Source organism: Salminus brasiliensis, chromosome 25, assembly GCF_030463535.1.
Source record: "Salminus brasiliensis chromosome 25, fSalBra1.hap2, whole genome shotgun sequence".
NCBI classification, from domain to species: domain Eukaryota; kingdom Metazoa; phylum Chordata; class Actinopteri; order Characiformes; family Bryconidae; genus Salminus; species Salminus brasiliensis.
The window spans coordinates 5,732,233-5,755,330 of record NC_132902.1 but is presented as its reverse complement, the minus strand read 5'-3'; the positions used below and the strand labels follow the sequence as shown (position 1 = coordinate 5,755,330).

Below are 23,098 nucleotides of genomic sequence, written 5' to 3'. Positions count from 1 at the left end.
AGCAGATTAATACATAATTAAAGTAATTATTTATTTAACACAAAAAAGTTCAAAAGAGCGCCACATCATATATGCAGCTTTCTTTTTTCTTTATATATATATATATATATATATAAAGAAAAAAGAAAGCTGCATATATGATGTGGCGCTCTTTTGAACTATATAGATATATATTCAGTAAATCGGAGCTAGTGAACTTTTCAAAACAAGTGATAATATAAGAAGTTACCATTAATACTTGATTTAGCAGTCAATCCCATAAGTGGTAGGTTGTTTCACAATACACAATGCTCACATTACTGTCCAAAAATCCAAAACCACAATTAATTTTTTTAGTTGCTAATCAAAGTAGTCATTACGCAGAAATTCCTTAATTTCTTAGGACATCAGATGTAAGATACTCTACTTCACAGCTGATAAACATGTCAATGTTTGTCCAATTTTAGTTTTCTCCATTGTTCAAACCCTGTAGCTGCTCTGTACACTGTGAATAATGCTGGATTAATACACCAATAGAAATGCTCTGAATAACTTGGAATAGACCCTTATTTTACACTGACTTCTATTTAAAGTTAAGAACATTTTTCCACTGGACAGCAACGACTTACTTGTTGAAGGGGAATGTTGAGATAAGAGAGGTAGAAAAAAAATCGACCTCGCTTTTTTATTTTTCAGATCTAAAGACAACTCCACTGTGGGTCAGACAGGATGCAGAGCCGATCAAGAAGCTCACGCTGACAAAAGAAAAAAAAATAAAATAAAAAAAAATTTGCAAACTAGACAGCTGAAGCTTCTGGAGTTCTCATATCAACATATTGACTGATTACCCAGAAGCATAACAAAGTTCAGTCTTAGAAGTTCACTGTCCAAGTAATCTCAAACACATTTAATGATGGTGAAGTCTGGACTCTAGAGTGGTCGGTGCAGCGTTCTGAAAACACCAGCAGCTTCTTTGTTTGTGCTCTGCTCTATCGTCTATTAGCTTTTCTTCTTAATCAGCTCTACATCCTTTCAGACCCACAGCGCTGAGTCTTCTTCTGACAGCTGAAGGATGGACAGAAGCACCTGTTTTTAGATCTGACGCGAGAGTAGAGCTTGAATTTCTTCTCTCTCTCTCAAAGACGAAAGCATTAAGTGCTGTTTATCTGATGTTTGACATATAAAATATCACAAATCTAATCGAATCTTGACCTCCCAATCAGAAACGGTATAAAAGCAGAAAGAGATCAGTGAAATACTCAAAGTGGCCTCCACTTCCAAGGTCAAACAATGTGATCAGAAGCACATCAGTAACCTCGAATGAAAAGCACTAATATATTTCCTGCTGTCACTTTACATTCGCAAGCCTTTATCCTCAGTTTAAGCGAGCCTTTTACACAGGGCGAGCATTTGGAAGGCTTAAAAGAACAGCTGTCCAAACAACAGGAGGTCACACCATATGACCTTTTAGGAGGCATACAGTGACCTCTTAGCTGGGTTACTGCCAATCAGCAGCAAACTCTAATGGTAAAGACATCTCCTTCACAAAAACAGCCAAATGGGCTGCATATGACATTATAGTCAGGCGCAGAGTACTGTGTAAAAGTCAGAGGCCACTTTACATTTATACATTTACTTATCTGGCATTCTGGAGATATTTCCTTATAAAGTCTTTGGATCTGAAAGGTACAAAAAATAGAAAGCTAAACCTCTCATACCAATAGCCTAGCCACCCCAAAGCCTAGACCTCAGCATTACAGAATGTGTTTGGGATTATTTATATGGTGAGAAGACATAATAGTAAAGGACCAATGCACTACATACTTATTTTTTTTATATTATATTCAGTTATTGGGTCTGTTTTTGCTTTTTTTTCCCTGCATCTGAAAATTGCATAATTTGTCTGTTTTGACTGGAAATAAAATAAATGCTGAAAGAAACAAGTGAACTGAGATCCTCTTCTGATTGTCTAGGATGCATTATGTAACAGAGCATAAACATATTGCAAGCATTCACATCAGTATGCTTTGTTAATTCACCAAACAAACACAATTCACATTCCTTCATGTGTCTGCTATCAGTTTATTTTAATAGGAAATGCACTCTTAAGCAGTTTCAGAGTGCTGTCAAAAGACAATGCAGTCTTGCAACTGTGGAATAAGGACAAGGCTCTTTTTTTTCCTCTCAGGCCACGTGTTTGTGGGATATAAATGACTTCCAAATGCTTACTCTGTCACCCACTTTCACAAACGAATTGACTGCAAAGACATGAAAGGATCCTAACAATAGAATCTGTCTGTTAACAAAGCATATCAATAGGAATCTGTAGTTAAGATTCAGGCAACGGATTAGACTCTAAGACTCTAGTTTCCTCTAATTTTCAAGTATTACACAGTTACAGCGCCCAGTAACACCGAAGGCCAGCGATCGCGTCACACAAAAACTGCCATAGAGGAAACCGCCAATCGTGAGCAACCGCGCTCCCCTCTTTCAAAATAAATAACATGATTAATATATAACATGATGTAGTGCAGCAATCGCTGGCGGTGATTCTAATCCGTTAATGTGCTTCTCAATGTAATGCCAAAGCCAGCATATCTTGCTTGTGTTCTGGGGAGCGGCAGAAGCGCACAGGGGCAAAAGGTTAATCCCCTAATTTAACCCGCTATGCTGAGACAGGTACCTGCAATCACGCTACTGTTGGATTACAATGCGTGTTGGACACTTTGCATTCTAAGAAACCCCCTCGGATTATGTGAGAAACTACAGGCAAACACATTTACACACTATGGACTGAACAGTATGTATATTGGAGAGATATTGCAGATATTTTAATCCCAATCCAGTTCCGAGTCCGGTGTTCAGAGCACAATCTGGTGCCCTCAAGGGACCACTGATTGATATTATTGCCCAGCTGGCAGCAGTGAGGATGTTCTCAGAAGGTAAATAAAAGAGTTGAGCGTCTGCAGTGTGGAGTTATTTTACAGTGGAACATGAAAACAGACCATAATATCTGAACCCTAAAACTATCACTGAAACGCTCTGTTTTACTAGGGGGAGAACCGCACGCCTTTCTTTGTTTTCAAACCAGCACTGAAGAGCACATTCAGAACCAAGTGGAGGCCCTGATATTTGGCATTAAGAGACTCGGATCGGCGGACAAAATAACCTAGATATGCAGGTTTGCCCCATTAAATGATGGGAGTTCCAAAAAGCACAATTGGCCTCGGCCCCTCCAGGTGGGTGGGGAGACCCTCCTTCTCTCTACATCGCCTTTGCACGATGCTAGCCAGCATAGACCTCTGTTAGCTGATGTAACAGAACTGACTGTTAGCGCACTCCTCCGAGCACCTTCAGCTGTCGTAAAAAGATGCAGTTGGCTCGCTTCACATGACTCGTGCATTATTGCGAGGAAACGCATGCTAGCCTTCAACTTCCCAGCACCGGTAGCATCATGTGAATAGGGGGTGTTTTAGCTAGTGGGCGTAATTAGGGAGCTGGTTAGGGTGCACAAGGCACTAAACAATTTTTGCACAATTAGAAAAGCCCAAGGGTTTTTTAAATGTTCTTTAGTAAAGGCAAGCAGTGCTTTGAGGGTTTATTGCCTGGATAAATGGTTCTTCAAAAATAAGATGAATCAATGGTTATTCACTTCTATATAGTTGGTTCTATGCAGCACCAAAAAGGGCCAAAAAACCTTTTAGCACTGTATAGAACCATAATTTCTTATAGTGTATGTAAACATGTATAGAGTGTATGCCTGCGCTTTGCAAGGATGCCCACTGTGACTTTTAAAATCTGAAAATTGCATGATTATGGCTGGGTGATGGAGATATATCACCTAGATCTGTAAAGCTTCCTTTCACAATACACACATACATTCCTCCACCCCTCCAAGAAACACCCACACTCACACACTGTGAGATTTAAGTCCCCCAAGAGGGGGTGCAAACTACAAATGAGTGCACCATGCCCCCCATCTATCCTTCCAGCTAGCTTTCCCTCACTGAAACAGGAAATAAGCCGCCAACGAGGAGGATTCTGAAATCTTAACAGCAAAATGCTAAGGATCATTTTTATTAGTCATATTTTTAAGCAAGAGTTTACAAAATATGCAAAGCACGAAGTCAGGGTGCGTAGGCTTTACACATGTAAACAAAGTGTTCAAATTAGGGACGCATGATAATACGGGAACATACTGATATTGTGTTAGACGACTGACACATGCCTCTTCCGAAATGTGCACAATCCACTGCCTCTTTTAAAACTGTCGCCAAGGCAACGTCCCCGGGCAACCAACGCGCTCTGAGGAAAGCACTGATGCATCAGCTAGCAGACACCTGTGCCGGCCAGCATCACACTGATGGGGGGCGCCATCTATCTAACTGGATAGATCTAGGCCAATTGTGCTCTCTTAGGCTCCAGCTGCTGATGGCAGGCGGCATAATCTGGGATTCGAATGAGTTTGATCTTTTCTTTTTTTTATTGTTCTGTTTATTTCTTACTTTTATAACAGATGTTTTTGTAATGTTGCAGGCAATTGTGACCTCTTGCCTCTTCCTCTACAAAAAATATGATTGCAACAGTGTGTTAATTTTTTTTTTGTAACTGCTTAGTATTCTTCAGGCTGTACAAGAAATGTAATGCCTTATGCATTTGTGGGGGGTGCGGCTTTCTTCCTGTGGTACCAAGCTCGTACTGAACTGTTGCGCCCACACCAAGGTGTGAACCAAACCGTGACTTCGGTGTACTGTTACACCCCTAATCGGCATAGGACAGATCTCTTTAGATCTGAGCAATATTTGATAGATTGTATTTGTCAATAAATCGAGCTAGCGGATTTCATAGGGATTCAATCTCGTGACTTCTACACAATGGGGCAAGACTTCGCTGCTAGACAGCCATGTCACACGGGCACCACTGATCTGCGGTTCTCCAGTCCAAACGATATGCTAAGACAAGTCGGAAACTAGCTTCTTAGTCCTCGGCTTCTTTTTCTAATTCTACATTTCACGTTAAAAGGTGCAGCAGTTACACCCTGCCATCTATGTGTCCAGAATGACCAGAACTGCTGCACGGTACAATTCGTTGAAGAAGCTTGGGAATGCGAAGCCAACTTCAGCTTCATTCAGAAAAGCTTATGATGACGTAATTGCTTTCGATAATCTTCATATTGTCCGATCTCCCACTCCTAGATGGACATGCCACCAACTGGTGCCCACTCCATCAGGGGGCACCGGTGTCAGCAACATTCAGCAGTATTTCTACGCTCGCAACCCATCACAGCAGGTTTTTTCACAGATCACAGCTATGCCAGCCGCTTCCTGCCTGACGTGTAGCAACAGAGGCCAAAACGACAGAACGATCCCTGAATCACCGGCCCACTGAATGTAGGCAAGGGCGATAAAACAGGGGGTCCGCTCCAGCCTTCCTACTACAGGCGACGGAAGGCCAAGGGGGCAGGTGCTGCGGGAAGAGTGCGCACCTAGCCGTGAACAAATGGAGGAGCAGGGAACGGGGGTGATGTCATCGCTTGGGCTGAAAGATGCGTGCTGTCCGAAACACAATGAAAGCCAAACCTCCTGGACCCCAGCAGCGGCCATAGGCGAGCTGCTCCACGTCTGTGGAGAATCTGTCTCTGTTGGCATGCAAGAACGGTCACGGCGGTTACGTAACTCTTTTGGCTGGGTAAATGTGCCGTTTGACAGGAGCAGGCAAGAAAGACTGTTGAGGCTTATGAGGCTTTTCAGATGCAACGACGTGGCCATGCATGCATGCATGCATTCATTGCAATGCAATTCATGCATGCAGAAGTTGGAATGCATGTAAGCACGCGTGCTGAAAGAGGACAGCGGGCAATTCCCTGCATGCTAAAGGAAGAATGAACGCAGGGGGTGTGAATATGTGCGTGTGTGTGTGTGTGTGTGTGTGCGGGTGTGCAGGGGGTTGGTCAGTCAAGGTATGTAGCCCGTATTAACAGCTACGCTGAGGGCGCATCATCACAAGTGGAAAGGTGGGTTGCCAAATAGCCGCATCTTTTGCGTGCTTGTGCACCTTGCAGCTTCGGATGAAAACGCCGCGTGCATGCAAAAGCTACTAGGACCGGGCTTCATGCAAATTGGCTGAATCAAGAACAGCCGAGCTTACCGTCATATACAGGTCCGAGAGAGTCCAGAGGATGGAGGAGCAGGAGGAGGATGATGATGGCGGTGGTGGCGGTAGCAGAAGGAGTGAGGGAAAGACGCGCTGCTGTTCACGCGCTGCAAAGCCGAGACATGGCCGTCGTATTCCAGGGCCGGCGGGGCCCTTCCTCCTCACGGTGATGATGACGGTTCCTCCCCACACCAAGGGAGGAAGACTAGGAGCAACGCAGGAGATGAAGACTGCCCCCCCTCCTCACTCTGGTGGTCTGCTTGTGGGGGCTCGACTTGTGTCAATTTGTGAGCGAGGTTTTGTGCTCTGCTCTGCTCTGCTCTGGATCCGATCTCTCGCGCATACGCGGCTTGTGCTGGACTCTCCGCGCTCGTGCGCAGCTGCAGCGGCGCTTTAGCAGCAGCACAGCAGCGCGCGCGGCGGGAACATGGCGCAACCGCACCGCACGCGCGCTCTCATAGGCCCGAGGACGGGGGGGGCGGGGCCGCGCGTGGGGGCGGTGCACATGAAGGAAGGAAAATGTCTATGTTCTTTCTTTATTCTGTCACTGAAAATATGTATAATACAATAATATAGTGTATCCCCTATATTTTATTAGTCGTCTCCTACTGTTAGTTTAAAAAAAGATTTTTTAAATTATATATATATATATGTCAACACTTTTTAATAAAATAGTAATTAAAAATACCTCATATTTAAATATACGTATATATTTATATTAATATATATTTTTACATATAATAATAATATATACATTTTGCGGATTCTTTAACTCATGACAATAGTGGAACCCATTCAGGTGCTAAATAGAACCATATACAAGATATTTTCAACCAAAAAGTAGTCTAAAAAAAAGCAAACAGAGACATCTACATCTGAGATATTCTTGACTCATCTTGCATGTACAGCTTGTTTAAGATCAGGGGACTGTATGAGACATTCAGTTTTTTTAATTGTGCCTGTTGTGTTTTTTTTTTATTATTATTTTATTTCATCAGTCTGTCTGGCTTGTCTATGTCCTGTAGCATATTTAAAAATGTGACAGGTCACAGATCAGGTTCCCTTCTTATAACTCTTCAATAAACAGTCCTTGGGTTCATACTGTGCTCTATTCCCTTTCCCCTATATGCAAACATCCAGGTGATCTTAAATCTCGAAACTATCCTCAGAAAAACATGGAGTTGCATTCTCTGCCCTTACTATTTTTCTTTTCACAACTTTTGAGCGCAGTGTTCCTCCATTAATAAATATTAATAAATATTAAGTGTTCTCCCAGGTCTATTCCCAGAAGTACCGTTGTGGTCCACATACATTATAACGCCCAACCTCATTCGTTACGTTTCCTGAACAGCCACTGAAGTGAATTACAGTGGCACCAGCGCCATCTATAGGCAAACCAACGCATGACACTTTGTGCCCTTGCAGCTCCATTGTTCAGTGGAGGAATTATTTTAGGACACAACCGACGTTTATCTGTCGCTGGTCTTTAGTGTGGTCTTCTCATTTGACTTCAGCCTGTGAGGGCAGTCATTTCCACAAGGCCGAGAGCGGTAGACGTTGCACGGTGGTCTCGGTTAAGAGCGGTCTCTGTCTCTAGCGCTTTACAGAGAGAAGGAGAGGATTCTGGGAGAAGCCTGGTTAGTTACTAGGCAACCACTCCTACCTAAGAAGAAGACGTATGTGTGTGTGTGTGTGTGTGTGTGTGTGTGAGGCTCAGTGAGGCTGGAGAGCACACCATTCAAACAAACGCTTCTTCTGCCTCCTCATCACAGCAAAATGATTAAGATAGATATCGATTGTTTATTCTGGAAAAATGCTGAAAATAATTTCTAGTCTATATATGGTTTCATTTAGTTTGTGCTTCGATTAAAATGACTGAAAGAAAGGCTGCAAACATTATTATTATTAGTAGTAGTATTATTATCAGTATTATTTGACATGCAAATTCTATATTTATTTATTTATTTTAGAAAAAAAAAAAGAGTAAACGCGAAACATCCGGGTGAGGGGAAATGTAAGTCACTTCACAGGCAGCAGCCCGTTGTTTCTCCTCTTGCCTATCTGAGCTCTGCACTTCTTCTCCGAAGTGTGAAGTCTGCTCATATGTTTTCCTTTTAAACCCACCGAGCTCCGACAGTGGAGCGGCCCATTCGCCTGTCAGAGGGGTGGCCGGCTCCGCCGTTTGCACCTTCCCTCGTTATTATGATCGAAGACGAGCATCTGAAGCCTGTCCGAGGAGCTGTACGAGTTGTAGGGACATAAATCCAAAAATGTGCGAGTGTCGAAGGTTCCGTGAAAGCGCGGCCTCTGCCGCGGAAAGTTAACGCCTCCCCCACCCCTCCTGTGTAAATCTCTGTAAATTGTAGCTAACTCCTGTTGAGGTGTAAGGAACTGAAACAGTTAGTTTTAGCAAATGAAGCTAATGTCGGCGTGTGGAGGAGGCGACGCTGCTGGACCGCGGGACGCGTGCACGGTCTGCTCGTTTGCATTTCCACTGTAATGTCGGCTGCTTCATCCGCTCAAAGGGACTTTCTCGCTCGCATATGGTGGTGTCTTCTCGCTGAACGGTAATGTGTCTTCAAGTCTGTGCTTTATTACCCTGTCGTTGTCTTTGACAGCTAATGGGGACGTTAGCTAGCTATCTCAGTGATTGCTGGGCGATGAAAGCCTTGTGTTTTTATCAGCGATGTGGGCGTTTGAAAAATCTCCTCATGTACTAATATGGCTTCGTCTTTCACACTTGGGTACAGTTTAGTGTTGTCCTCGACGTAAAGGAACTGAACCAGCCTGATAATGACGGGAAAGCGCAGAAAAGAAGGGCGTTCATCGAGCGATTTCTTCCTCTCTTGGTGAAGGAAACGGTCCACAGCCCTCTCATTTTCCCTTTCCCTCTCCTTCTCCCTCTCCTTCTCCTTCTCCTTCTCCTTCTTCTTCTCGACTCGAACAAAGTGACCTGAAAACGAAGCCGCTTATGAAAGCAGGGTTTGATATGGTAGACCTGACTGGAAATGGGAAGGAAACAAGTCAAACTTAAACATGGCTGGACTATAGAGTCATGAATCTGGCCGGGGACCAGTTTAAACAGAGCTGATCACATCAGAAATATGCATGCATGCATGTGTGGTGGTGGTGGTGGTGGTGGTGTAACCAGGCACCCAGAGAGATATCATTGGAGTCAGTGTGTGAGTAGACTAGGTGAGGTCACTTCACACTGCTCTGTGCACTTGTTTTGAGCCAGACCTTCACTGTCGCTTAGGCTGCTGGCTACAGTATCAGCCTGACTTCTGCCATTTACAAGGTGAAGTCTCATTGTCTCTGAGTCCTGTGTGCAGAACCATCGCCGCGTGTGCCGGGCACATTGTGTTCATCGCCCTATTGTCTTTGCGACTGTATGTACTGTATGTCACTGTGCGGAGCTGTATGTTTTGTGTGTGGGGATGAAGGGTTTCTGCAGCAGCAGCAGCAGCAGCAGCAGCAGCCAACATGCTCCATACTGCAGTGCTTACTCAGTCAGTCTGGAATTTGTTGGGATGTTGAAGTCCAGCCGGATTCAGGCCATTGTTCAACGGCCTGGAAATATCGAAGAAGCGCTGCTTTAGTGTAGCAGTAAAGCTGGGATCGGATCGCCAGGCATACCCAGAAACCAAGGAAGCTCTGCATTTCCCTCGGTTGTGGGCCAGCTCCAGGCCCACATACACAGCTTGCCTCAGATCTGTTTTGACCTGTTGTAAGTGAAACTAACATCTGCACATGCTACCAGGGCTGACTTCAGTTCTGTAGACTCCTGCCCTTCTTTTGAGCACTGATGGTAGGGTATTGAGATTAAACCAGACGAGGATCTGCAAAGCTGAGAGAGATGGCACAGATTCAAAATCATCATATCAATTTTGGCCCAATCCTAGCAGAATTTGACCTGAGTAGAAGTATTATATTGTCATTATTATTCCTTCAGTTTTTAATTGGCTGTTTTTGCACACATCTGCACTGTACGTTAGCTAATAGACGCCTGAAGTAATTTTGTAATTGCTGTCAAGCCCAAGACTTGGGCCTAAGACTGGATTTCTCCATGGAAAAATAAATGGGGTGTCCTGTAGGAAATAAAGATGCCCCACAACAGCTCTGTTTGACCATATACCATTCACTGACCATATACCATGCACTGAAATGACATCATCAAGACTAGAAATTTCACTGAAGAACCTCTGTCAGACTAAACAAATGGTCATACAGATCCCTCATCTGGCTGCCTTGTAATCCACGTGGCTGGTCTAATCAATATTTCCTATATGTGTGAGCCCATAATGCTGTTCTTTAGACGCCTGAAAAGGCCTCGGTCAGCGTTTATTCCAGAGTGGTTAGTCGTTCTCCCAGGCTGCGGCATTATAGTACCCTCGTATCCATTTTCTGACCATCTTTAAAGTGTTCGGGTCTGTCATCTCTCTCTCTCTCTCTCTCTCTCTCTCTCTCTCTCTCTCTCTCTCTCTCTGTGTGCATGTGTGCTTGCATGTGTATGTGGGTGACTGCCAGAGCAACAGCAACCAGCCTTACAGCATTCTCCCCTCTGTGCTGCAGGTGTAGCAGTCTCCATGGCGACCAGCGCTGTTCCCGGGGACAACCTGCCCACCTATAAGTTGGTGGTGGTGGGGGATGGAGGCGTGGGCAAAAGTGCACTCACCATCCAGTTCTTTCAGAAGATCTTCGTCCCGGACTATGACCCCACCATCGAGGATTCCTACCTCAAGCACACTGAGATAGATGGACAGTGGGCTATTCTGGATGGTAAGTGGATTTATCACCTCAAACTGCAGGCTTACCATTCAATGACTGCTATACATTCTTTGGTAAGCACTGCAAAACTAATACATTTATGTAGTTATAAGGGTGAGGATTTGAAGTGTTGGGTTTTTAATCTAAAGAGCCCACTTTTGAACCCTGCATCGCTATCTGACTGGTACTAGCAAAAAAAAAAAGAGCTGGAATGGCTATTGGAGGAAAATAAGAAATGGCTAATCTGATTCTGGAACAAATTTGGGGTTTATTTTAATATATTTGGTAATTATGTATTATGTATTGGTATGATCATAGAATTATAATTGCTTTATATTTAATTAGTTGTCATTTTATTGGAATTCGAACACATTTATAATGACTGATCTTGCACAGCAAGTGCAATTATTTAGAAAGTGAAAATTACTTTATTTGACCTATATTTAATGTAATTTAAGTTTTGAACTTTCGCTAGCAACATAAATTCACTTGTGCAATCACTGTTACTCTGACAATAGCATAGCATAGTGTACAAGCAGCTACAGCATTTTGACAAACGTCAAGGAGTTTGTTCACTGTTTCATCATATACTGATCAGCCATAGCATCCAACCATTGGCAGGTGAAGTTTTTGAAACATTGATGATGTTGTTACAATTTTGTTCACCTGTCATAGAGGTAAGATATATGAACAGTCAGTTCTTGAATTTAATGTGTTGGAACTGGGAGAAAAGGTCAAGTGTAAGAATCTGAGCCACTTTAACAAGGCTAAAACAGCAGCTCTTATGGTGTGCTGGTATGCAGTGATTAGTACATACCAAAAGTGGTTCAAAGAAGGACAACTGGTGAACCGATTACGAAGGGCTCATGGAAGGCTCATTGAGGCTAGCTAGTCTGGTCCGATCCCACAGAAGACCTACTGCAGTACAAACTGCTGAAAAGGTAAATGCTGGCTTTGTCTTGTGGAGTCCATTTGGCAGCATGAAGGGGACCTACACAATATTAGGATGGTGGGCAAAGGTGTAAAAAAAATGTATTCACATTCATTTTTCAGGTAGAAGTGGAGATACTAGGATTTAAAAAGACTTCTATAGAAGTTAAACTTAAGATTTTTACTCAAGTAAAAGTGTAAAAGTACTGGTTTCAAAACTACTTAAAGTATAAAATAACAGTAATGTAATGTAAGGAAAACAAATGCCAAAAGCTTAGGCCACGCCTGTGCACTACCCCACCTCCCCCAAAAAAACATTTTTCTAAATGCCATAATAACTATAATGTTATATTAAAATGTTAATATTGAAAACTTTTGGGATGCATTAGGCTGCCTGTTTCAGCTGCATATCTGCTCATTTTAGTAATATCAGATCTATTAAAGGAGCATCTATGTGCACTACTGAGCATTAACGTGTTTCATGGAGTGGAAAATATGATATAGTTGTATATAAGTATTGTAATGGTGCAAAAAGTCAAACTTCAGAGGCGTGTGATCAATAAGCTTTATTGGAATTGGAGCTTAGTTGGGACATTTCACTCCCGTTTCTTGAGTCTCTGCCACGGACATCTTCATACTAGACTACATACGTCTGCTGTGTCCGTGCTGGAGTGGGGCGTGACGTGCAGGTGTGATGGATTGCTTACAAACTGATTAGGGTGTCAGAATGGTACATGTTTATACTTCTCATCCAATCACAATCAAATTCACACTTTCCGGATGGTGCGATTTATCTGGATAAGTTTTTTTTGTTTGTTTTTTTTTTTTTTTTTGAATGATGACGAGCCGGAATGAAATAGGAGTAACGAGTCTGTTTTTAAAAAAGAAAAATAGAATAGAAAGTACAGATAATTGTGTGAAAATGTAAGGAGTAGAAGTAAAAAGTCAGCTGAAAAAAATTCCTCCAGTAAAGTCTAGACAACCAAAATTCCTACTTTATTAAGGTATTATACATATTATACATATTATTAATTTGTACTTCGTTACTTAACACCTCTGCTGCTGGGTTTCATGATCTAGCTGAATCGTGGATGTGATGCTGCATGTCTCTCATAGTTGAGGTCTACCTATGATGTCAATTACAGGCCTCTCTCATTTTTTTAAGTGGGAGAACTTGCACAATTGGTGACTGACTAAATACTTTTTTTCTCCACTGTGTGTGTGTGTGTGTGTGTGTGTGTGTGTGTGTGTGTGTGTGTGTGTGTGTGTATATATATATATATGTGTGTGTGTGTGTGTGTGTGTGTGTGTGTGTATATATATATATATATTATATACACACACCAGATATCAGAATAAGCCAATATTCAGGGCTTCAGTATCAGAAAAGTGGTTAACCTTTTTTTCAAAGAGGACTGAAAGTTAGATTTCTAAAAAAAGGTGAGATGGGGGTAGGGATCAGGGTGTAAAGGGGTCATGTGGAACTTTTCAAGTGGAAATGAATGTTACAAAAAAGTTGTAAACACAGTAGGTGTCTGTAAATATGATGCTACACTAAGATATGTGTATTCTCTTTTGTTTCTGTGTTGCTGTACCTTTCAAATGCCATTACTTACTAACGCAGTAAATTGCATTTTACATTGTGTGATGTTCATGAGTTTATTATCTGTTTCAAGTGAAGCAAATTTTTCTTGTTTAAATGTTTTTTTTTCTCCCAGGAATCCCTAAAATGTGTTAAATAAGCTCTTAAAGCCCCCAGATCTTACTAGAGACCACCAGACCCCATATTTGTATTTAGGGTTTTATTGTAGAATAAATATAAAAACTTTGCATTTTCAAAATGGCAACTTAACAGAAGAAGGAAAAAAAAAGTCATTCTTACCTTGTATCGGAAGTCAATATAAAAAGATATTTTTTTATTTTGGAGCATTTCTATTGGCCCATTCATCATGAATCATCATGAAATTCTGACACTGTGTAAATTGGCAAAGCTACATCTGAATTACGCAAAAAAGTGGAAATTGGTAAAAATGGACATACAAGATTTTTCCATGACAGGAACAATATGTGTCTAAGTGTGATTTGGTTTTGTTGTTTTGTGTGTCTGTTAGAGTGTGTTAACGTTCGTTTATGTTTGGATATGAGTGTGTCTATGCTTACTCTGGGCATAATTTTTGCGTGTGTGTGTGTGTGTGTGTGTGTGTAGTTCTGGACACAGCAGGTCAAGAGGAGTTCAGCGCTATGAGAGAACAGTACATGCGTACTGGAGACGGCTTTCTCATAGTCTTTTCAGTGACGGACAAAGCCAGCTTTGAGCATGTGGACCGCTTCCATCAGCTCATCCTGAGAGTTAAAGATAGGTCTGAAACCACTTACACTCACTCACTCGCTCATTCACTCATGCACACATTGTCTCCACATTAATGTACTAAATTACACAAGCACAATTATGGGCATTCGTTTTCTCTCTTTTGGCAGTAATTGTGTTGCTGTAATGTATCTCAATCATGTAGAACAGATATACTCCCTACAATTTAAATAAATTCAAAGCACTGTGCATTTAGAGGCAAACAGTTCATGCACCTAGCCAAACTCACTCACTCGCTCACTTACAGACTGTTAGCAGGCTAGTGATTCACCTTCCATGAGGGGGAACAGTTAGTTCTTAAATAGCTTGTGGTGCTTCGCATCAGTGATTCTGTGTGTCCTTATTAACATTTTAAAGATTTGAATACAAGATCGCTTCTTCTGTTCTGTGCATGAATGTACAGGGAGTCGTTCCCCATGGTTCTTGTGGCTAATAAAGTGGACTTGGTGCATTTGAGGAAAATCACGAGTGAACAAGGGAGAGAGATGGCAATGAAGCATAGTGTGAGTAGCTCATCTTTGCCTTTTTAGGTTTTTTTTTTGCCAGATTTTCCAAGTTTTGATTGATTTATAGTGCATAAACTGCTTTTGCCTTCTCTTGACAGATTACATATATTGAAACAAGTGCAAAGGATCCACCTATGAATGTTGACAAAGCATTCCATGAGCTTGTAAGAGTGATTCGGTGAGTGAGGTTTGAATTAGAGATTCAAAGATTCAGTTGTATGAATAGGTACATAACTACATAAAGCCTTTGGACCGCCAGCGGGTCGAAAGTGTAATTACAAACTTCTGTTACCAAATTCCCAAGATGTGTATAATACACCTTTGTGTGCAATAAGTCTTTCTGCGTTAAAGATGATGCAACAAAATGTGAAAGTTTCAAATGCAAGGAGAAGATATCAGATCGGTGTTTCAGTTGCAATGTCATTTAGTGTACGACATTCAAAGAATACTTATATATTGTATTTGTAAAATAATCGAAAATAATATTAATACTGCATCCTTGTTTCTGCACTCATTGTCCATTATATCAGCTCCACTTACCATATAGGAGCACTGTGTAGCTCTATAATTGCAGACTGTGGTCCATCTGTACTCAGTAAGTACAGGGACATCTGAACAAACTGGTGGGGCTATTCTTTGGTATTAGAAGTTTGTAATAACACTTCTGGCCCACTGGCGGGACATAGCCTATTTAGGGGGTTTAGCAGTGCAATAACGTGTCTACAGTGTAAGTTAATGTGTGTGTGTGTATGTATATGTATATATATATATATATATATTCAGTATTTCTTATTTTATGTATATTTGTGTTTTTACTACTTTGAGGGACAATGAGGGACAAAGCAATACGTTTTTCACTCACCTTTACACCTGTGTTAATGTGATGTAACAGTAAACCTGAAACTTAAAATTAACTTAATTAATAAGAATAATCAAAAAGTATAGTAATACTGCATCCTTGTTTCTTCACTCATTGTTCATGATATCAACTCTACACACCATATAGGAGCACTGTGTAGTTCTATAATTACAGACTGTAGTCCATCTGTTTATCTGTACACGTTGTTACCCTCTTTTCACCCTGTTCTTCAGTGGTCAGGACCCCACAGGACCACCACAGAGCAGGTATTTTTGGGGTATCATATGTGTCATTCTCAGCAGTGCAGTGACACAGACATGGTGGTGACGTGTTAGTGTGTGTTGCGCTGGTACGAGTGCATGTTAAATCAGGTGTGCTTGAGCAGGAGAAGCACTAAACTTTGCAGGAATCTGTGCAGAAACTTTTGTAAGCTTCTTTCTTGTTTTAGGGAGAAGATGAGGGATTGGGTAGTGCATTTGGCTTATCTAGATAGTAATTTGTGTACTTCAGACATTGACTTATGGGGCTTTGCCCTTTTGTTCAGCATACAGGTTTTCTACATCTTCCAGATTCAATTCTTTCCTTGACTTACACAGTTCCCCATAACTGGCATTTCTTAATGACCTCTCAGACAGTGTTGTGAGCTGGAAGCATTTTTTTTATATATATAACCTACCTCTGCTTTGTAGACATCAGTTACTTTGCTTTTGAAGTCCTCAGCAAGCTGCTTAGAGGAGCTCATGGTTGTTGAGTATAAGAACAGGATTTGAAGACTCTCTGGAAGTATCATACCAATCCTAACGATCACGTCAATGAACGTCATCCTAACGTCAATCAAGCACTGAAAATTGAGCACAATAATTACTCATTTGCATTACTCAGTCCAGAATGTTTCATTAGAGAAACAAAAAATACAAAAAAATAAAAGGATTTTACTTCAGTATTAATCAGTAGCTCATCTTATCTAAACTGTGTGACTGTATTATTTATACTAACATAAAGATCAGATCGGATTGGTATCAGCACATACTCAGCATTAAGAGACTTGGATCGAATCAGGAGGTAAACTAAACTGGTCAGGACATCCCTAGTTCTTCCAGTACTGTAAGTAAATATTAAGCGCTCTGCTAACTCAGATTGTTTATTCCCTCCTTTCTCTCCCTCTTTTTACTCTCTACAGGCAACAGATTCCAGAGAGGGCTCAAAAGAAGAAAAAGAAAACGAAATGGCGGGCAGACAGACCATCAGGCTCGGCCAGGCTTCACTGTGTCCTACTCTGACTGTTTCTGCCTCTCTCCGGGGCACGTCAAAAACGCGATGATGGCTCGGACTGTTAAAACACACGTAAAACACACACACACATACATACACCACATGCACACATATATAAACATGCACTGCCCCTCTGATGTAATACTACTGCACACAGGTTATATATATATATATATATATATATATATATATATATATATATATATACACACACACACACACACACATAATATAGCAGGGTTCTGGGCAGTTTTTTCACTTTAGTCCAGTAGTCCAGATAATTCAGGAGATGAGTTCTACTTAACGAGCCTTGGTCTCGCTGTCCAGTCAGTGTTGTGAGTGGTAAAGTGTTATAAAGGTCCACTTGGCCCTTTCTTATCTAAAAAAAAAATGTATATGATCTATTGTTGATTCGCCAGTCGTCTAATCTTTTCAACTGGCTGTTGAATCCCTGCAAGACAGTCCAGGAAACAAGCGCTGTTTGACTGCTGGCTCTCTCAGAGAACAACTCAAAGACATTCCTAATGAGGCCTTGTTTTTGTACGAGTTTGTACCTCACGTCCGTCCCGTTATTGTAAAGTAATCCTTCAACAGCACAAGGATTCGTTAATGCGGAATGTCTGAGCTTTTGCCTGTTCCGTGGAGAAGCTTAGAGGCCTGTACTGGAAAAAAAAGATTGGCTGCCTTTGAGTCAAAAAGACAAACACTTGGACTTGTTATACATACAGAGGCGGAGTGAACATCTCCATTCATTCCAATAGCATCTGCTCAGGAGTGCAACTTTCTGCAGAAGTCACTGCTCAGTTCAAAGCCATCTTGCTGATGTTACTCCGTAACATTTTTGGTCGTGGAGTTTGCATTAATAGGGTTGGGAAGTTTCCTGCACACTTGGGAGCCAAATTAGAAGAACCAGGAAATCAGTCTCGGCTGAAAGACAATGGTATTGCCTTGCATTAGCATCAGCCTGCAGGGGAATCATTCAGCTACAAGTTGAATAGGTATTATTCGCTGCTCAAATGCAAATGGTGCATGTCAGAAATAACTACACACATCCAAGCCAATATCTGTTTTGCTAGAAAACCATGGCCATGGTCAACCGTTTGTGTTAATACCTACCAAGGGAGGAATAACTGAGGGACAAACATGTTCCACTGCTAATGAAAAGGCATGAGATTAGTGCTGACATTCATGCATTTGTTGTTGCACAACAGATACCATCTCAGTTCCATAGAAAAATCGGAGCAATTCCAAATGTCTACATTCATTAAATTGGAAATACATATTTGACTGCCAGTGCTGGGGCCACTGCTGATATTCAAAATATTTTACATAAACGTCTGTCAGTGTCAATGCTTATATGTACTCATCCATAAACTGTAGACATTGAGGCTACATCCACCTGATTTCTGGAGAAGTGTAAAACGTATTTGTAGGGGGTTACAAATGCAGTAAAATAAAAAAAAGCAGCAGACCCCCAGCTAACATGCCTAACGGAGAACCTCAGGTTTTGTCCTCAGGTTCTATATATGAATGTCCATCAGGGTCAGTGATGGGACCAGGAGGGGTTAAACATAGTACACTGCATATGGGGCCTATAATACGTGAGATTAACAAAAGGGGCGCAGTAACGACACATGTACAAACCCATTCTGAGCCCATGCCCACCTGAAGCCCACCTAGCCCACGTTTCTACTGCAGTTTCTAGCTAGTTCCTCAACAAGAAAAAAAAAAACTTCCACAGCTTCTACAGCTTATTGAAGCCTGGTGTCAGTGTTGCCACTATTCTTCAGCATGGCATTCTTTATCTACGGATTCACTGGATATATATAGTGGATTGTACATCAGCTTTAAAGGATGACAATAAGTATTAAAGCCAAACAACAGTTGCCATGTGATCAAGTGACCTGGCACTGCTAGATATTGTTCATTGTTAGTTGTAGGCTACTTGTACAATGTACAATTTCTGATCAAACTGACCCATTAAGGCACATTACACCCATCTGTTGCATAGTACTAATACAGCTTTGCTCACCTTTGTTCAAAGAACTGAACACTGACTTTCTGATACACTATCCTTGGTGTAAGGCAGGATTAGCTCGCCGCTCTCTTTCTGCTGCATTTGTTCACATACAGACCTACAGTGGTTAGGCCCGCATGTTTACCTACTTCTTTTACATAACAAATCTCAAAAAAAAGTTCCTGGAAGTAAGTGTGCTTAGTATTGGTTGAGTATTCAGTGAAAGAAGCAGTGCAACACAGATACCGTGTCATTGTACATTACAGTTTCCTTTCTTACAAAAAGGACAATAATCCGCCAACCCAGAATCTTGATGTATTTTAGTTTGTCTCGAAAGCATTGTCACTTTACGTTGGCTTGTAAAACTTGTGTAAAAGTGTCTCTTGTGTTGACTATGGAAAAAAAAAAAAGCATTTTTTCAAGTGTTTGAATGTAAAGTTTACCGATTTTAACCGCGTTTTGCTGTTTGAAGCCTGAAGCGCTTATTATTACAGCAGCCGTTTCCTTTGTGAAGTTTACTGTACGTGATGTGAGTGTATACTGTTCTCTTCTACTTTGCTCCAGGGACACATTTTATCTTGGGAATATTTTTGCTCCCCCCAACCCAACTTTTAAAAGTTTGAGGACAGAATGTCAATGCGCTGTATTTGCAACCTCAATAGAAAGAGCAAAAAAAAAAGTGGCATAATGTTGGAAGTAGCAATCATTCTGCTACTGTTTTTGTAAAGTAATTTATTCTTAATAATTATTTGTGTTCTGTTATCATATTTGTATTACAAGTATTAACACCAAATGTGGGCCATGAATTACTCCATTAAAGAAGGGAATTTTTGCAAAAAAAACATTGTGAGAATTTCTAAAACTATCGAATAAAAAAGGCATGGCGATGCCGCATACTTTTGTTTCTGTAGTTTTTAAGGCTGTGTATTGGGTTTATTTTATTTCATTCCCCAACCATAAACACATTGATATGCATGTCTGCTACTTGGAGCTATTAAGATTAAGCACCCTTATTGCAAAGGAATTGCAACCTCCTTTGTGGCAGTGAACTCACACACACACACACACACACACAGAGTGGTGAGCAGCCACCTCAGTGCCCAAGAGTAATTTATAGTTAGGTACCTTGCTTTAAGGGTACCTGAGCTGTGAATGCTAATCTTGGGGATTGAACCAGCAACCACCTGGAGAGTCCCAAGCCCACTTCGCTAATCTCTAATGTTATGTAAACACCTGACCATCACACCGTGTAAGCAAAAGAGCTGTGGTGGCTTAGGGGTTGGAGACTGGGTTATTGCAGGGTTGTGGGTTCTATACCCACATCTACTAAGTTGCCACTCTTAGGCCTTTAAGGCAAAGGCCCCTCATCCCCTTTGCTCCAGGTAGTATAGCTGTTTTACCATATTGTATAAGTGTAATGACAATAAAAGTACTTACTTGTTGGAAATCTCACTTTGGAGTATGCCTGTAGGAATTTGTCCCAATTTAGTCACAAAACTATGTGTGAGTTCATGTTGGAGGAGAAGGTCTCACCGGAATTAAGGGGCTCCATGAGTCCTTGGAAACCTCCAAACCTCCAAACAGGGTGCAGGTAGTGCTTTCCTGGCGTCCGCCAAAGCAACCCAGATGGACTGACTTGAAGCAAAGGTGACATCTTTTGGAAGTGCCATGCATAAAGTCACTAAGCTCTTCAGGGGAACCCAGTCTACTGCCAGCGTTTATGTGTGTAGATGATTATTATGTGATTGATTTTAATAACGCCTCATAACAATGGAGTGACATCTTAAAGGTTGTGACTTTAAAGGTCACAAAAAACAGGCCATAGGTCAGAGAATGCAACATTTGTGTGATGTCATTATAACTTTTAGCCTCATCTTTATCCTGGCTTCACGTTTATGAATGCACTGGAGGTCCTGGATGTACACAAATTCCTCATGAAACAAAGGCATGGACAGGTCTCTCTGCATTCGCCACAACATAGCAAAAAAACACGCAAACACTTCTGTGTAAAAAATATGTAGATATGTTTAAAATATAGAATCACATTTTACAGCCTTTAAATAAGTGCCCACACATACTAGTTCTCGAAACCAGCCTTAAAACATTACTCAGTAAATTTCACCATATTTTTAAGTTCATTAATGCAGCTCAAAATATATCCTGTACACCATAACAATGTATTCATAATGTATTAATAATATAAACCAGTCATGGTGCAAATAAACTGTATGATGCTGATGAAAGGCTAACCATTTGCTGCCAATTCCTAAATCATGACCACATTGATGCTACACTGGCAATCCTGAACACATTTCTGTTTTTATAAGATTATATCCAACAGAATACTGGACGAACAATATTATTTAACCCCAAAATTATTCTACTATTTTCATGCTTCAGCAAAAAACAAGCTGCAACACAAAATTCTCTTTACTAGCAAGCTAGCCAGCAAAGCCAACTTCAATAGCTTATGCTAACAGCTAGTGCTATATTTTACTCTGTTAATATATTCATATATTAATTACTTAATTAATATTATATTATAGATATAATGAAGTATGGCATGGATACATAAAATACATAAAAGTGGCATAAAAATATTTTTTATTTTACTTTTTTTTAATTATTACTTTATTTTGTTATTTATATAAAATAATAACTAATATATTTTATAATATATAATCATTTTGTTTCACATCTATTTTATTTCCATCTATTAACAATATTACAATAACTGTTCAAATTTAATTTGTTGATTAAAAAACGGGCCGGTCCTGGGATAATACCTTCCCCGTCCAGCAGATGGCAGTGTTAGACAAGCAGACTTCTGAAGTCTTGAAGGACCCAACAGTCCCACAGAAAGAGCAGATAATATACTTTCAACTCAGATCACTTCACAGAGCCACTTTTAATAGGAATATCATCATTTTTACTTTTTACATCCACTTCTGAAACAACCTGCCCACTTTTGCCAGCTTACACATATTTGAAAATATTTGTCATCGTCATCGTGAGGGTGCTGGTGCATAATTCAGAGAAGTGCAGAGAGCACAGGAGGACATAGAAGTGCTCTTAATTCACAAGAGGTTCCAATTATACGCTGTCCCGACTGCATAGCCAGCCTCTCCGGAGCCTCCGCAACAGGGGGGAGGCGGAGGATTGGTGGTGAGCGCGAGGGACAGCTACAGCTACGTCACGTCCTGTCAGTCTGCCCATATGTGAGTATGTGTTTGTGCATGCATTTATATCTACTAGTAATCAATGATCCACTGATTGATCAGTCAATCCCTTACCGTAGACACCCACTGTCCCTAAGCTTGTACTTCCACTCATGTCCACTTGAGGCGCTCTGGCACCTGGTCCGTGTGATTGGCAATCTAAGCTGACCACTGGTGCTGTTGAACACTGTAGGTTAGAAAGGCTGGGGTTTATTCAGTGGTATGAGGAGTCTGATTGGATGGGATTTAACACGTGCCTATATTGTATGTCGTTTACATTTATATATGTATATATTTTGCTCTATATTGACATGATTGTCACACAATTACGAGATGTGGTCAATCTCCCATTCTGCCGCATCTCAAAGGTGTTCTGTTGGATTCAGATCCAGTGACAAAACAGACAGAAGTGGAACCTGGTCTGGACACAGTCTTCAGCTGTTCCACCTCAAGGTTGTGGGATGTACTTCTGCTCACCTCTGAGTTACCATACATAGCCTTTCTGTCAGCTTGTACCAGTCTGGCCATTCTCTTCTGGTTTGCATCATCAGATCTGCTGCTCACTGGATGTTTTATTTATTTATTTATTTATTTATTTATTTAACACACCAACCATCGAGAATGTTGTGCTGAACATCCCAGAAGATCAGCAGTTCTAGAAACACTCAAACCAGCCTGTCTGGCACCAACAATCATGTCACTCTCAAATTGACTGAGATCACATTTTATCCCAATTCTAAGGGGTTGATGTAAACATCACCTAAAGCTGCTGCCCTGTATCTGCATGATTAGATCAATTCATGACTTACTAAAGTGTGTATCTGTGACTATCAGCTGCCCCTATGCTTGTCTCTATCTGTCCTTTTCTCTCTGTCTCTAACACAGCTTTCCCCAATTTGCTATTGATTAAAAGACATAAAACTGCGTAGCACGCGGATTTACTTCAGAGCAACTCAGTGTGTGTGTGTGTGTGTGTGTGTGTCTGCAGCTGATAAAACAGGGCCAGTGGGAGATTACTGTTATAAAGAT

General features: G+C 41.1%; 2 protein-coding genes across 6 annotated transcripts in view; one reads left to right on the top strand and one right to left on the bottom strand.

Annotated features, from left to right (window-relative positions):
* ptpn4b (protein tyrosine phosphatase non-receptor type 4b) overlaps positions 1-6,556 on the bottom strand; it is a 56,138-nt gene extending 49,582 nt beyond the window's left edge. For 3 of the 4 annotated variants that reach the window (XM_072671056.1, XM_072671057.1, XM_072671059.1), the window contains exon 1: positions 6,127-6,555. The gene's annotated coding sequence lies outside the window, so the exon portion shown is untranslated. Of the gene's footprint in view, positions 1-6,126 lie in introns of all 4 variants that reach the window. The other variant, XM_072671058.1, reaches the window with a different exon arrangement.
* Positions 6,557-8,140: 1,584 nt separating this feature from the next.
* mrasb (muscle RAS oncogene homolog b) lies at positions 8,141-16,937 on the top strand. 2 transcript variants are annotated; one of them, XM_072670987.1, is made up of 6 exons: positions 8,141-8,699; positions 10,705-10,911; positions 14,036-14,189; positions 14,601-14,700; positions 14,802-14,881; positions 16,743-16,937. In XM_072670987.1, exons 2-6 carry the CDS (start codon positions 10,719-10,721, stop codon positions 16,840-16,842), a joined length of 627 nt encoding a protein of 208 aa, XP_072527088.1. In that variant the 5' UTR covers positions 8,141-8,699; positions 10,705-10,718; the 3' UTR covers positions 16,843-16,937. The 2 variants fall into 2 exon arrangements, with proteins under 2 accessions (XP_072527088.1, XP_072527089.1); XM_072670988.1 differs by lacking the exon at positions 8,141-8,699 and adding an exon at positions 9,841-9,859.
* The last annotated feature ends 6,161 nt before the right edge of the window (positions 16,938-23,098 follow it).